This window comes from Prionailurus bengalensis, chromosome E4 (genome assembly GCF_016509475.1).
Source record: "Prionailurus bengalensis isolate Pbe53 chromosome E4, Fcat_Pben_1.1_paternal_pri, whole genome shotgun sequence".
Classification (NCBI taxonomy): Eukaryota; Metazoa; Chordata; class Mammalia; order Carnivora; family Felidae; genus Prionailurus; species Prionailurus bengalensis.
Window position 1 is genome coordinate 23,001,325 of NC_057360.1, and position 15,964 is coordinate 23,017,288.

The 15,964-nt window shown below is 34.8% G+C and overlaps 1 protein-coding gene across 4 annotated transcripts in view; it reads right to left on the minus strand.

Moving 5' to 3' along the window:
* Positions 1–15,964, minus strand: part of SWT1 (SWT1 RNA endoribonuclease homolog) — a 104,250-nt gene that overhangs the window by 53,094 nt on the left and 35,192 nt on the right. For all 4 annotated transcript variants that reach the window (XR_006295458.1, XM_043568885.1, XM_043568884.1 and 1 more), the window contains 4 exons: positions 10,909–11,054; positions 9,286–9,449; positions 7,923–8,061; positions 3,129–3,277 (listed from right to left, as the gene is read on the minus strand). Coding sequence is in view for 3 of the 4 variants with exons in the window: in XM_043568885.1 (XP_043424820.1) it covers positions 3,129–3,277; positions 7,923–8,061; positions 9,286–9,449; positions 10,909–11,054 (598 nt within the window). In the remaining variant the exon portion in view is untranslated. The remainder of the gene's footprint in view (positions 1–3,128; positions 3,278–7,922; positions 8,062–9,285; positions 9,450–10,908; positions 11,055–15,964) is intronic.

Here is a 15,964-nt window from a genome sequence, read left to right on the forward strand (position 1 = left end):
GAGACACAGAATCGGAAACAGGCTCCAGGCTCTGAGCCATCAGCCCAGAGCCTGACACGGGGCTCGAACTCACAGACAGCGAGATCGTGACCTGGCTGAAGTTGGATGCTTAACCGACTGCGCCACCCAGGCGCCCCCAAATAATTTTTTTTTTAATATCACCTTGGGGGAGGTGTGCCTGGGTGGCTCAGTGGGTTAAGCATCTGACTCCTGATTTCGGCTCAGGTCACGAGCTCACAGTTTGTAGGTTTGGGCTCCTGTGTTGACAGAGTGGGGCCTGCGTGGGATTCTCTCTCTCCCTCTCTCTCCACCCCTCCTGAGCTCACCTAAAGCAGGGCACAAGCACACCCAAAGCTCGTGCTCATCCAATGTGGGACTTAAACTCACCAACTGTGAGATCATGACCTGAGCAGAAGTCAGATGCTGAATGACTGAGCCACCCAGTCATTTTTTTAAAATGTCTATTTATTTATTTTGAGAGAGAGAGAGTAGAGGAGGGGCAGAGAGAGGGGGAGAGAGAATCCCAAGCAGGCTCCGGCACTGTCAGCACAGAGCCTGATGCGGGGACTGATCTCATGAACTATGAGATCATGACCTGAGCCGAAATCAAGAGTCAGGTGCCTAAGTGTCTGAGCCACCCAGGTACCCCTGTATCTATTATTTCAAAGATTTTATTTTTTTAAAATAATCTCTCTACCCAACGTGGGGCTTGAGCTTACAACCCCAAGAGTCGCATGCTCCACTGACTGAGTCAGCCAGGCGTCCCAGAACTCTGCATCTATTAGCTCTTTTAATCATCACAACTACCCTATCAAACAGATACTATGATTATCCATATTTTATAACTGAGACATAGAAAGGGTAAGTAACTCATGCAAGGTCATACAGCTGGTAAGACTCACAAACAGGACTTGACCTTCAGCAATCTGACTCTGAATGAGGTTATGATCTCTCTCCAAAATAAAAGTAAATGTTACCCTTTTCTATCTTTGGGTGCAGGAAGACAGAAAGTTATTCTTTCTGGTTTTGCCTGTTTACATGAATCATGAACTATAACATATACATGAAGGAAAGACATATTTTGTTCTGAGATATGTTTCTTAAATCATCACATGCTGCCTCTTTTCCTCAGTTCTCAAATAGTGATGTGTGCAAGTATGTAGATGGATTCCTTTATCAAACACCTACATAGCACTCACTCTGTGTGAGGCACTAAGTGCTTTACAAGTATTAATGTATATTTAATTCTCGTGACAGTTCTGAGACACAGATTATTATATTCATTTTACAAAAGAAGAAATTAAGGCTCAGAGGGGTTAAATAACCAGAGGTTAAAGACATAACTAGCCAGGATGGGGATTCTGAGGCATGTAGGTCTAAAGTTTAAGAAGACTGACTTTCATGATTCTAACATCCTGGCAGAGCAAGCCTTATTTATTTATTTTTTGATGGTTGGAAGGCTTATAAAAGAATACTGTAGGGGCACCAGGCTGGCTCAGTCAGAAGAGGGTGTGACTCTTTATTTCGGGGTCGTGAGTTTGAGCCACATGTAGCGGGCAGAGATTACCTAAATAAATAAATAAAATTAGAAAAGAAAAAAGAAAAATGTATGTCTCCTTTTCCTGTTCCACCTCATTTATATAAAAAATCTCGAAAATAATCCTTTTGGTTAACTTTCCATTTTGTTTTCTCACAAGCCTTCTCAGAAGCAAACAAATGAATATCCTTATTTTCCTGATTTTCTACATTTGGTAAATAAAGTTTGGGGGGGGATTATTTATTTTTTTAATTTTTGTTGTTGTTGTTATTATTATTTTACAGTTACTGTATTCAGATACCCTATCCCTGGAGGTAATCTATTTGTTGCTCAAGTTACTGAGACAGGACTAAGTATTTAGGTCATATACCAAATAAATCTAATGCACTCTACAAAACAACTCCTACCATAAGTGTATTTTACTTTAAATATTTAATTTTATTTTAAAGTAATCTCTACCCCCAATGTGGGGCTCGAGCTCATGACCTCAAGATCAAGAGTTGCATACTCCACAGACAGAGCCCATTAGGTGCTCCTGAAAGTGTATGTTAAAAGCCCAAGCTAAATCACAAAGCTCCTGGCTGACTCAGACAGTGAACTGTTTCTAAACATGAAAATAAAGGAGAAATGCTTCAGAGCTCTCATTGTGGAAACATCACAGGGTGTTTCCAGCAATCATATTAATGCCAGGTGTTAAGGGAAAAGCACTAATGAGGATATAGATTCTTCACCAGTGGCCTTCATGAATCTGTTGCTAATGTAGCAACTGGAAAATCAGGATCCAGGAATAAATAACAATTCAATATTTTTAAACACTCGGTGGGCAACATATAGTAGGCATACCATTATTTGATAAACAGCACTAAATTTTAACACCACATTTTCATGGTAACTCCCATCTCTAGGTTTCCAATTGATGAAAGGAACTTAAAACTTGACATTCATTATTATTTTATTTCAATCAATCCTATTTTTTTTAATTTTCAATGATCTTAATTCAAAGACTGATAAGCCTATGTGTATCCTGAATGTTCCATCTTGTTCACTATGTTTATTTCACTAAAGATAGGGTTTAGGGCTCAGTTCTGTGATGGGAAAGGATAATGTATTTTTCCCTACGCAACTCCAGTCAGAGATCAAGCTGCAATCCCCTAAATTCCCAGGTCCATTCTTTCCTACCAATAATTCTCGAAGTCACATTTGCCATGGAAAAATACAATTACCAATATTTTGGTCATCTTAATCCAAAAGATAATTTCACCCCTTAAGACAATTCTTTCCATAGGAATTATCACCTATTTCTTATTAGTTTATTAAAAAGATGCTTCTTCTACTTCATGAGATATTCTCTTAAGCAAGTATGTTCTTTCCTTACTGGTGATGTACAAAACACATACACACATAAGAGGATGTGTTTTATAATTTGTAATAAAAATTGCTTACTTTCCTTCAATTCACTTAAGATATACTTAATCCCTTAGTGTGTTCAAGTAAGTTACAATTAAAATATCCTTTATCTCTGTTATCTGCTAATACGTTTTTAGAACACATGTAATTAGCTCCTCTAAATGGCATTCCAAAGGTAACTTACCTCTGCAAATGTCTGGAGTAGTTTGTTAACTTGAGCAAAGGCCTGTGGAAGAATACCATCATAATTTGACCTTGTACTGAAAGCATGTAACAAACTTTTAGAATCCTGAAGCAGAAATTTCACTGTTGTAAAATCCACTGCCTTGTTAGCTGGTAACAGAAATTAAGAAGGAAAACATATGTAAGAATGAGTATACAATATAAAAATGTGTTTGGAAAGCCAATCTAAAGTTAATTATGAAATTTAAGAAAAGTATGCATTTACACCTATACCCTACTCCTAATTTATTTCTTGGGTGTAAAAAGCATTAGAATTAAATTTAGCTAAAGACAAAGTTCTTGGAGTTGATCCAGGTATTCTGGATTCAGATTCCCTCAACATAGTAAACTTTAAAGTGAAAGAACATTATACTTTTCAGAAAAGAGAGATAATTACCAAACAAGTTAAACCACAGATTTTCAAAACTGAGGTTGTTTCATATACAGATTGCTATGTAGGCATCAGAAGAGTCACATTTTCGGGGTAAGCAGGTAAGTTACATGCAGTCCCTCTCATAACCAACTCAGTTAATCACATAGAGATTTAACTTCAAATTCCATTACATCAAATGTAATACTAGATTTATTGAAAATAACATTTTCTCTCTTCGCTCAACACAACTTTAGCAAAAATATAAATAATCTGAGTAACAGCTGTGGGCAAGATAAGCCAGCAGTATTTTTTTCCTTATAAATTAGCAAAGTGAGTTAATCTACAAGAAATAATTTAAAGGTATAACAATTTTCTCTCAACTAAAATTACTTACATTAAGTTCTCAGAGGTGGTGACAATAATTTCAAAGATTTTAAAAGTTATGAGCAATGAAGTTAAGCAAATTTCTAACATCATCAAAGCCCAGAACTGAAAAATTCTTTCCATTATTAGGGTAGAGTGCCATATATAATATATATGTGCCATATATTATATATATATATACACACACACACACACATATATATAAAATATACATGTGCCATATTTTATATATATGTATATATATACATACATACATACACACACACACACACATATATACACACACATACTTTTCAAAAGCATTTAAAATAACCATGCTACGACACATTTGTTTTGTTTCCTTTTAAGGTTCTCAGTTTCAGAGAAACTTGAGAGACCAGCATGGTTTATATTCTGAAACACCAGCATGGTTTTTCACTGGTACTATGAGTTTAAAAAAGTAAATAGTTCCTCTGTATCACTTATATAAGTATTCGCTTAGAGTGGTGCTTGGGTGGCTCAGTCAGTTAAGCATCTGACTCTTGATTTCGGCTCAGGTCATGATCTCATGGTTCACGGGACTGAGCCCTGTGTGGGGCTCCTTGTTGACAGCGTGGAGCCTGCTTGGGATTCTCTCTTCCCGTCCCTCTCTGCCTCTCTTTTACTCACACGCATGTGTGCTCACTCACTCTCTCTCTAAATAAATAGACAAACACACATTTAAGGGATGCCTGGGTGGCTCAGTTGGTTAAGTGTCCAACTTTGGCCCAGGTCATGTTCGAGCAGTTCCTGACTTTAAGCCCCGGTGTCAGGCTCTATGCTGACAGCTCAGAACCTGGAGCCTTCTTCAGATTCTGTGTCTCCCTCTCTTTCTGCCTCTCCCCCACTCGCACCCCATCTCTCTCTCTCAAAAATAAACATTAAAAAATACTTTTAATAAAAAAACATTTAAATAAAAATAAATTAATTAATATAAAAAACAAAAACAAAAACAAGTATTTTCTTGGAAATTACTGAAAAATCAAATAAAAATCAAAAGTAGATTTAATTAATTAATTATACAATATTCAGAAGTTCTAATCTAATGTGATGGCTATAGCCAGGCTTCTGGCTTCCCCTTTATCAAATAAAACAAACAAGTATATTTCCTTACAAAACACTTAGTTATTTTTAAAGTCAATGACTAGTTTAAATTCCTGTGGGAAAAGACAGATAAGAAATGCTACACAAAGGACAGAATGTAGATTTGATGAACCTAGTAAATCTCCTGAGGAAAAGAAACTGGGCACAATTTCTTTCAAGGGTGCTTCTCCAAGTCAGTCAATGTTCAGTTAGGCTTGTAGCCTTGAATTAATCATTTGATTTCTGTCTCACAAAAAGTCTTTACTAAGATAATGTGCTGAAGGGAAATAACAATGATAAATTCAGTACCTAGACACAACATAAAAAGAAATCTACATGGTTGAAATACTTTAATGCTTATGTAAGGTCAATAATCATTTTGACTAAAGTTAATATGGATAACAAAATCAGGAAATGCTACTAGTCATTTTCCACACAATTTTCTATGAATTGATTTAAGGATACATTCTTTGGGATTACTGAAGTTAAACACAATCATAATTTAACAGCTGAGTATACTATTAAAAGGCAGTAACAAAATCATAAACTGTGACTTTTCTTAAAATTATTTTAGAGCAGAAGGCACTTTTATAGTTCTATTATATATTCTTCACAAGTCAGTACACATTAGGCATTAGATTCTTCTAGACCAAGGATCAATAAATTATGCACACAATGATTCCAAAAAAGACTTTTTAGCAAAAGGAACAGCCATCATCTCTTCATTCTCTCCTATTACCTACTACCTCTAAGCTGTGTGCAAAAGACAAACACTGCCCACCCCTGGAAAAAGAGAAAAATGGCAACTAAATATGCCATTCTTTTTTTTTTTTTTTTTTAATTTTTTTTTCAACATTTATTTATTTTTGGGACAGAGAGAGACAGCATGAACAGGGGAGGGGCAGAGAGAGAGGGAGACACAGAATCGGAAACAGGTTCCAGGCTCTGAGCCATCAGCCCAGAGCCTGACGCGGGGCTCGAACTCACGGGCCACGAGATCATGACCTGGCTGAAGTCGGACGCTTAACCGACTGCGCCACCCAGGCGCCCCTTTTTTTCTTTTTTTTTTTTAAATTTTTTTTTCAACATTTATTTATTTTTGGGACAGAGAGAGACAGCATGAACAGGGGAGGGGCAGAGAGAGAGGGAGACACAGAATCGGAAACATAAATATGCCATTCTTTAAAGTAAATCTTATTCAAGATCATACATGAATTATGGGCTTTCTCTTTTGATAGAACTAAATTATGCTTCTACTTAAGATATGAAAGACATTTCTATATGTTTTATAAAAACTGGTTTAAAGGCATGTCCAGGGAGTCATTCCCTGTCTCTTCTCTTATATAACAATACCACCTATAAATATCTTCTATAGTTAAAGAATTATCTTTAAATTTTTAAAATGTCTTTTAAAAATTGGTAACTTTTAGGGGTGCCTGGCTGGCTCAGTCAGTTAAGCATCTGGCTCTTGATTTCGGCTCAGGTAGTGATCTCAGGGTCATGATCTCAGGATTCGTGAGTTCAAGCCCCACATCAGGCTTTGTGCTGACAGCGTGGAGCCTGCTTGGGCTTCATATTTCTCTCTCTCTCTCTCTCTCTCTCTCTCTCTCTCTCTCTCAAAATAAAGATTTTTAAAAACTTGGTAACTTTTAAAAGTCATAAGGCATTGGACCAGGTACTTTAAATCCCCTGAAGTAATTTCCAAAGATATAAGACATTTCCCAAAAGGTTACACTTCAAGGGAAAGATAGCCATGGTATACCTCCCACAGAATATATTTGTTTGTGTTTTGTTTTAGCTTCCAGGAGGATTAGTGTTAAATCAAGTTTTATATTAATTGTTTGCATCTGTTTTATGATGAAATTATCTTATTCTTCACTACCTGGCTCTTGTGCCTTTAAACTTAGCTTAAATCCTTAAGTACTCAGGTTGTTATTTAATAGTCCTCTATATTCACAGTTATTTTTCAAAAGCAGACAGGATATAACCAATACAGGGAAATAATAAACAGAACAGATCATGTTAGAGGAGTTAAAAAAAAGCCCAGAACAAACTGAATATCCCAATAATTGTTACACATATTTTGCTTTTTAAAGGTACAGCAAGAAAAATCCAGTAGTTTGACTTTGGACAAATCACTTACCTCTTAGGGATAGTTTACCTGATTATAAAACATGGGCTCTTGTAACATTTGATCAGTGCTTTTCCCAACTTTTTTTTCTTAGCAGAGAAACATTTTCTTCAAAACCTACATGGATTCTCCATATATAAACTGATAAAAGAAAACTGCATGGCTAAAGCTGGGGTTGAGGGCTAAAGGCCCGCCAACTTTCCAGGCTCCCAGTTAGCCTTTCCATCTCCAATCTGTGGCAGCTCCAGAGGCATTTCAAGAAGGTTCTGTGCAACATGGCTTAAAAATCACCAACTAAGTTGTTGACTCTAGTGTCTTCTGGTTCTAGAACTCACTATATACCAAAGACAAACACTTTCTATTTCCTAAACCATATATTTTAGATACATACTTTGATATACTATTTCTAAAATTAGTACATGAAATGGGGTCAAAGTTTGTGTGTTAAACACAGTGAGAAATGAAAAAAAAGTCTAAATTCTATTTTCATACCTGAATAAAATATGGTTTTAAAAGTTTTCAAACATTATAAAAAACTAAATATTCACTATATCCAGGAATATCAATGGTGGTGATACCATTAATGGTCATGAGCTCTATGAACTTCATTCATTCAGCTACCACAAACTCCCTTTAGTAATTAGAAGTGTAAATGGTTAAAAAATAATTGACCAATTTCTTATTAACTCATCTTCACATTCCATGGAAAATATCTGCTAGTCTGACTTTAACACAACATTGCTAAAGACAAAATAAAAAATTCATACCTTTACAGAGATTTTCATATAGGCTCTCAATGGTTAAAAGCACGTTCTTCTCCATAACTAACCCAAATACAGCCAACCAATGTTTTCTAAAGCACTGTAATAAATGAATTAGAGTCCATGGTGGTTTCAAGTACAGCATCTAAAAAAGTATTTAGAAAAAATTACTACCTACTAATTTATTTATTATTCCTATTATTAAAAAGTACTTAGGAATTACTTAAAAATATCTATATATATTTCTGGGAAAAATATAGTTAGTTGAATTCTTTTTAAACTAAGAGATATTCTATTAGAAGCCAATTGTGATCTTAAAATTCTAATTCCACTGCAAATTGTTTTTGTAAAATTCAGATTAGTATTAATCCTTATAGTTTCAGAAACTGCAAAATGAAAGCACTGTTTTAATCAGAAGAAGCATAGTTTTAATCAGGAAAGATACTCAATTTACTTTCCAACATAGTCAATTCTAGGAGGAAATCAATCTAATTATTTCACATAGCTGTGGGAAAATCTATACAGAAAAAAGACGTCAGCTAGCACTAACACTTGCTACACTCTTGCAAAGGGTTGTTTATAAAGGAGATTCATCATTTAGCACTATAAGATGTCAGCACATCCTTTTTTGAATTATTCATATGCAATGACTTTCCTAGACTCTATTACAAAATATCCAATTTAAGTCAACCCTCCTAGAATCTTTTGATCATTCCTCATCATCTTGGCTCAAGACTTGATCATATAATTAAGCAGCAAAAACATCATATTGACAAGTTATTAGAATCTACAACTGAGGGGGACTGTTCCTCCTAGCTATACATATGAACAGCAAACAAACATTAACTAAACTAAAAGGGCCACTATTGCCAAATGTGGTGTTTTACTATCTGCAGAAAAGATGTGAATCTAGAAAATACAAAATATCTTGTTGATATGATATTTATACTTTGATATACTTTGATTATTTATATGACATAAGCCAAAATACACACTTCTTTTTCTGAATACACATTGCAATGGGGATTCCCTATACTAAACATTTTAACTCAAATAAACTAAATATGAGAGAAGTTTTTCTGAATTCAATTTAAGCTCCATGGGGGCAATGTGTTTGACACCAGTAGATACATAATAAATACCTGCTCACTGAAAAAAAATTAAATGACAAAATATAGTTCTTAATCTATAGGAAATGTCCACCATTTAGTTTTCAAGAAGTTATTTAGAAACTATATGAAAAAATATAATGGGATATAAATTATCACAATGAAGCTTACACATATACATGTCCTATTTCTTAAGATAAGGTCATAAATCTTTAGCAACGAAAAAGAAATTTGTCAACTAAGAGAGTTGAAATAATCACCTCCATCCAGAGGTTTCCAAAAGCAATTTTCATTTCTGTTTCTAGTATTGAAGATAAAGCTGTTCCAAGAGATTTTTCAAGATCAGATATGATGCTTTCAAGTAGAATGGGTAGTCTGGAATGTACAGATTCTCCCTTATAGCTCTCTTCTAATGGTGTCGCTTCTTTAAAACAAAGAGTCACAGGCTTTATTTAAGACACTCACAGTAAATATTTTATTGTTTTAAAATTAGCATTTGGCCATAAATAATAAGCATTTTATGTACATAAATTTAGTACCTAAATTACACAGAAACCAAATCAATACTCAACTTTTCAAACAGTATTTAGAAACATGTATCTATAATTATTTTAGATATAAACATATCACATTAGCAAACGCTTTATCTTTTTGACAAAAGGCAACTAAATATATTTACTAAAATAGGAATTTAAGAAATGTGTGATATTTTAACCACAATTCAATTGTATTTTCAAAAAAGGAAAAATTAAAAGAATGCTTTGCATCTATTTATAATAGAAAATGAAGAATTATGGATCAAAGTGTGTTTTCGTCAAAAAATAGTATATTCTTCCCATTGCAGCTCACATCAGTAAATTGTTTTGAAAGGACGAGAATCTCTGGTTTAACTACCTTTATGCGCTCCCCTTTTAAAGTAAGTTTTTATTATTTTAATTGACATCATTTCATTAACATTATTAATTGGATGCCTGAAGGCAGCTGCAATTTCTTTATGGCAAAACTCAAAACATTAAGTGGCTTATCTCTACAAATACTAAGGACTTAAAGTGGTAGTAATACGAAGGGCAAACTGAAAGCATGTTGCCCCTGAAAAAGCAGAAACCAAAATATCCTATTACTTCTTCTAAATGTCATTTTGAATATTATGACAAAAGAAATTTTAGTACCAAAGGGGTCAAATAAGTAGCATGTATATATGTCAATTTTTATACAATTACATATAAAAAGTCCATATGATATTAAAGATTTCAATAATTATTTTCCCCACAGGGGAAAAGGTAGAATGTATTTTTAAATTATGTCAGATTTAATACAACATTCCATCAAATATCAAGCTACAGAACAGATTATTCTGGTAAAAAAAAAAAAGATAAAACAATGGTACTGCCATTAATTTCTTAAGTATTAGTTTAAAATTAAAAATTAAAGTATTATTAGAATCTTTCAAGTTTCTCTTATTACTAAGTTTTTATTGCATTGATAGAAGGTTATGAAGAGGAAGCTAACATTAAAAAGAAACCAAAAATTTCTCCTACCTCAAATGAATATTTTCTATAGTTACTATTAATTTAAAAGATACACTCCGCAAGGCACAAAATAGTATATATACGGTGATTATAAACATGTAAAAATGCATTAAGTGTATGGACAAAAATTCAAATTAATTTGTAAAAGCGTACGTAGAAGGCAATAATGTTAACTGTTTTCTTCTGGATTACCATTATGATTTTCATTTATTTCTACCATATACAAGCTGGAAAGTATTTCAAACAATGTTATTTTAAATGTACATGATGGAAATTTACTATTAATTCCAATTGTTATCAATGTCAGTACATAAAAGAAGATATAGTTCAAATTCATTGCAGTAAGTATACTACCTGCTTTCAATTGTTGTTTAGATAAACAAGGTTGATGACATACATCTGTGTTCGGAGATAAGTTTAATAAATCTGCACTCAATTCTTCTTTACTGAGTGACTTCACACCACTTATTAGGCCTTTGTTTCTTAAATTTCTATCATCCCTAAGGTTGGGGTTAGGAGGAAATAATTTTTTTTATAAGATAAATCACATGGTAACTCAAAACACATGGGATTTAATCAAAGGCTGGAGATTCTCAACATGTATATTAACAAAGGATAACATTTTTTTTTTAAACAGAGAAGATAAAGGAATTAACATACAGTAGAATAGCTTTTGAGAATAATTACTACATATTGAATGTTTCCCTGGTACCAGGCAATGTTGTAAGTACTACATATCTCTATAGATAGCTATGTCTATAGATAGATATACATATACATATATGTTCGCAACCCATTTAATTCTCACAATAAACCTCTTATGTAGCAGTGGTACTATTTGTATCCCCCTTCCACAGATGAGGATCTGAAGTGCAAAGAGGTTAAGTAATTTGCCCAAAATTGTACCTGGTAAGCGGCAGCCAGATTTGAACACAGGAATATGATCATCCAAAAAGAAATAAACAGAGAGCCATGGTAAAAGAAATAATTTCCACATGGCAGGCAATTACAAATTTACTCAGAGTGAGCATAAGACAAATGGTGAGATTTGCTATTTGCTGAAAAAATAAAGTATGATTAGAGCATAGTGCATGAGAACAGTTTATGTGGCTAAGGCAAGGGCATTAATAAATAGAAAGACATTTAAGGGCTTCAGTGGGTAAGTGACATGATCAGATCTGTGTTTATTAAATTGCTATTCTGGAATCCAACAGGCTTCCAGCTTTTGTTAATGGCACAGTAGCTTGGTCAGATTAATCTTTCCACAGCTGAAAATCAGAAAATTTGGACAAAAAAAGGAAAAAAAAAAAGCTATCTGAAGGCACTAGGGATCAGAAAAATGAGGGCAGAAGCTGGAGAGAAGTCTATCTTCATCATAGAGGTTCTACAAGGTTCTACCTTTTTGCCCGAGGTCATTTTCTAATTCATCAATGGCTTACAACAGAAGCCTCAGCCACAGTAACTTGAAATGTCAGAGACCATGTTCAGGGCCGGCCAGAGCAGATAGAGAGTTAAGTGAGGAGCTGAAGAAGGGAGGAAACCACAGAGCAAGTGAACCTTAAAATCTGTATATAAATTCTGCCCAGAAAAAAATAACATGCTGCCAAGAGACAAAGCAATCAATAGCACCAGACTTACACATGGCACAGATGTTGAAGCTATCTGATAGGGAATTTTAAATAATTTTGATTTATTTGTTAAATGCTCTAATGGAAAAGGTGAATAGCATGCAAAATCAGACAGGCATTTCAGGACAGATGAAAATCATGAAAATTAAATGAAAGCAACTAAATGCTAGCAATAACACACACACACACACACACACAGTCACAGAAATAAAGAATGCTTTCAACAAGGTTCCTCAGTATACTTGACACAGGCAAGGAAAACATTACAAACTTGAAGACAGGTCAAAAGAAATGACCCAAACTGAAATACAAAGAGAGTACAAGTTTAAAAAAAAAAAAATCCAGAAGCTGTGGAACAATATCAAACAGTCTAACATATGTGCCTATATTAGTTATCTATTGCTGTATACAAGTTATTCCAAAACTCAGCAGCTTAAAATAAACATTTATTTTCTCACACAGTTCCTAAGAATCAGAAATCTGGGAACAGCTTGACTGGTCGGTTCTGGTTCAGAGTCTCTTACAAGGTTGTAATATGCTATTGCCTAAGGTTGCAGCCATCTCAAGGTTTAATTGGCACACATTCACGTGCCTATTGGCAGGCTTTAGTCCATCACTGGCTCTTGGCTGGAGGCTTCAGTTTCTCACCATGTGGACCTCTTCCACAGGGCTGTTTATGGCATGGCAGCTTGCTTCCACAAAGCAAGTGATTTGAGAGTGGAGAAAGGAAGAGAGTGCCCGAGGAGGAAGTCCCAGTCTTTTATAATCTAATCACAGAAGGAACATGCTATCACTTCTGATGCATGCTGTCTGTCACACAGACAGCCAACCCTGGTACAATGCAGGAGGGGACTCTACAAGGGCGTTCATACTAAGAAGCAGGGATCACAGGGGTCACTGGCTACCACAGTATAATTCTATAATATGAGGAGGAAAGAGGGAATGGGCAGAAAAAATATTTGAAGAAATAATGGCTGAGAATTATCTAAAACTGAAGACAGATAGGAAACTAGAGATCAAAGAAGCTCAGAGAATATCAAGCAGGAAAAATCCTTCTCTACTCAGCCCCCCAACCCACCACACATATACAAACAGAGACATATCTGCTAAAAACTGCTAAAATAAACTGCTAAAAAAGCAAAGGATAAAGAAAAGTCCTTGAAAGCAGAGAGCAAAAAAAAGACACATTACATATAGAGGAACAAAGATAACATTTACATCAGACTTCTCATCAGAAACCATACAAACTAGAAGAAAATGGAGTCACCTCTTTAAAATACTGGAAGGAAAAAAAAAAAAAGTCAACCCAGAATTGTATATCCAGCAAAAATATCTTTCAAAAATAAATTAAGAGGGGTGCCTGGGTGGCTCAGTTGGTTGACCATCCAACTCTTGATTTCAGTTGGGGTCATGATTTCATGGTTTGTAGGTTCAAGCCCTGTGTTGGGCTCTGAGCTAACAGTGCGGAGCCTGCTTGGGGTTCTCTGTCTCCCTCTCTTTCTGCTCCTCCCCAACTCTCTCTCTTAAAAATAAACATAAAAAAATAAACAAAAATAAATGAAGAAATAAAGAAATTATGAGATAAACAAAACAAAAAGTTCGCTGCCAGTAGGCATGCATATGTCAAAGAAATTCATTTAGGCAAAAGGAATATGACACCAGACAGAAACCTGAATCTGGTTTCTGTGGTTTAGTGGTTAGGGCAACCACTAAAACGTTTTTTCTAAACGGTATAGATAAATCAATAATGGAGATAAAATGGCACCATAAAAAATACACAACTCAAGAAAAGAAAGAAAAAGAAAAAAGAACAGATGAAACAAATAGAAAATAATTAGCAAAAAGGTAGATTTTGATCTAATTAAAAATGAGTGGTATAAACTTATCAATTCAAAGAAATTCTCAGAATGGACAAAGAAGAAAGTACTGACCATATACTACCCACAAAATACTTACTTTAATATAAAAACACAGATTAAAAGTAAATGGATAGGAAAAGATATACAATATAAATACTAACGAAAACAAAACTGGAATGCTAGTATTAATACCAAACAAAGGAGACTTCAGGAACAGAGAGACATTACACAACGAGAAAGGGTCAATTCTCCAAGAAGACAATCCTAAACAAACCTAAATGTGTATGCATCTTACTACAAAGCTTCATAATACATGAAGCAAAACAAATAAAACAGAAAGGAGAATTAAACAAACCCATAATTATAGTTGGAGATTTCAATACTCCTCTCTCAATAATCACAGAATAATCAATCAGTAAGGTTATAGAAAACCTGAACAATACTACCAACCAACTTCACCTAACTGAAATTTATAGAATACTCCACCCACAAGAGGATACAAATTCTTTTTAAGTGCACATAAAACATTCACCAAGGTAGACCATATTCTTGGCAATAAAACTAACAAATGTAAAAGAACAGAAACCATATAAATTAATGTTCTCAAGCCAAAGTGGAATTAAAGTACAAATTAATAACAAGAAGATTAAAAAATGTGCAAATATTTGGAATTAAACAGCAATCATCTAATTGTCAAAGGTAAGTTCTATTGAATTGAATGAAAAAAATAGAATATCAACGTTTGTGGGATACAGCTGAAGCAGTGCTTACAGGGAAATTTATAGGAGTCTCAAATAAATGATCTCAGCTTTCACCTTAAGAAACTAGAAAAAGAGGGGTGCTCAAGTGGTTCAGTTGGTTAAGCATCTAACTTCGGCTAAGGTCATGATCTCATAGTCCTTGAGTTCCAGCCGTGTGTCAGGTTTTGTGCCGACAGCTCAGAGCCTGGAGCCTGCTTCACGTTCTGTGTCTTCCTCTCTCTCTGCCCCTCCCCTGCTCGTGCTCTGTTTCTCTCTCAAAAATAAAATAAAAACATAAAAGAATAAAAAGAAAAAGAAACTAGAAAAAGAGCACAAAGGGGCAGGGCATAAAAGTATTTTCTGGGGTGACAGAAGTTCTCTATATATCAAGAGGCATGTGGGCTACACCAGTGTATCCGTTGTGAAGATTGTATAGTTAAGATTTATGCATTCCAAAATGGCACATTTTCCCTCAAAACACAAAAAATCTGTATAAAACCACTCATGGGGGGACAGGGAGTGAATGGAGATATAGATAATAAAAGAATGGAACAATTTTGAAAATTGTAGCTGCATACTTAAGAGTTTATTAACTCTTCTTCACTTTAAGTATTTTGAAAGTCTCCATAATGCAACTATTTTTAAAATTAAACATTTTTAAATACATTACTTTTGAAGAATAAATGAAAGAGAGCAAGTATGGAAGTACACAGCACAATCAGTCTTAGAGTCAAAAAGGCAGTGGAAAAATAACCTGGTTGACACAGGTTGGCAAGGAAGATAAAGAAAAGATCACACAGGACCCCTTACTTGACTGGATATAGATTATGACAGAGAAGCAAGTATCAAAAATGACTCCTAGGTTTCTGGCTTTAGCAAATGGGTGGAAGATGGCACTTTTAAAAATTTTTAAATGCTTATTTATTTATTTTGAGAGAGAGGGAGACAGAAAATCCCAAGAAGGCTCTGTGCTATCAGCAGAGCAGAGCCTGATGCAGGACTCGAGCCAAAAACCATGAGATCATGACCCGAGCCGAAATCAAAAGTTGGATGCTTAACCAACTGAGGCACTCAGATGCCCTGGTTTTGTTTGTTTTTTAAAGTAGGCTTCACATCCAGTGCGGAGCCCCACGCAGGACCTGAACTCATGACCTTAAGATCAAGACCTGAGCTGAGATCAAGA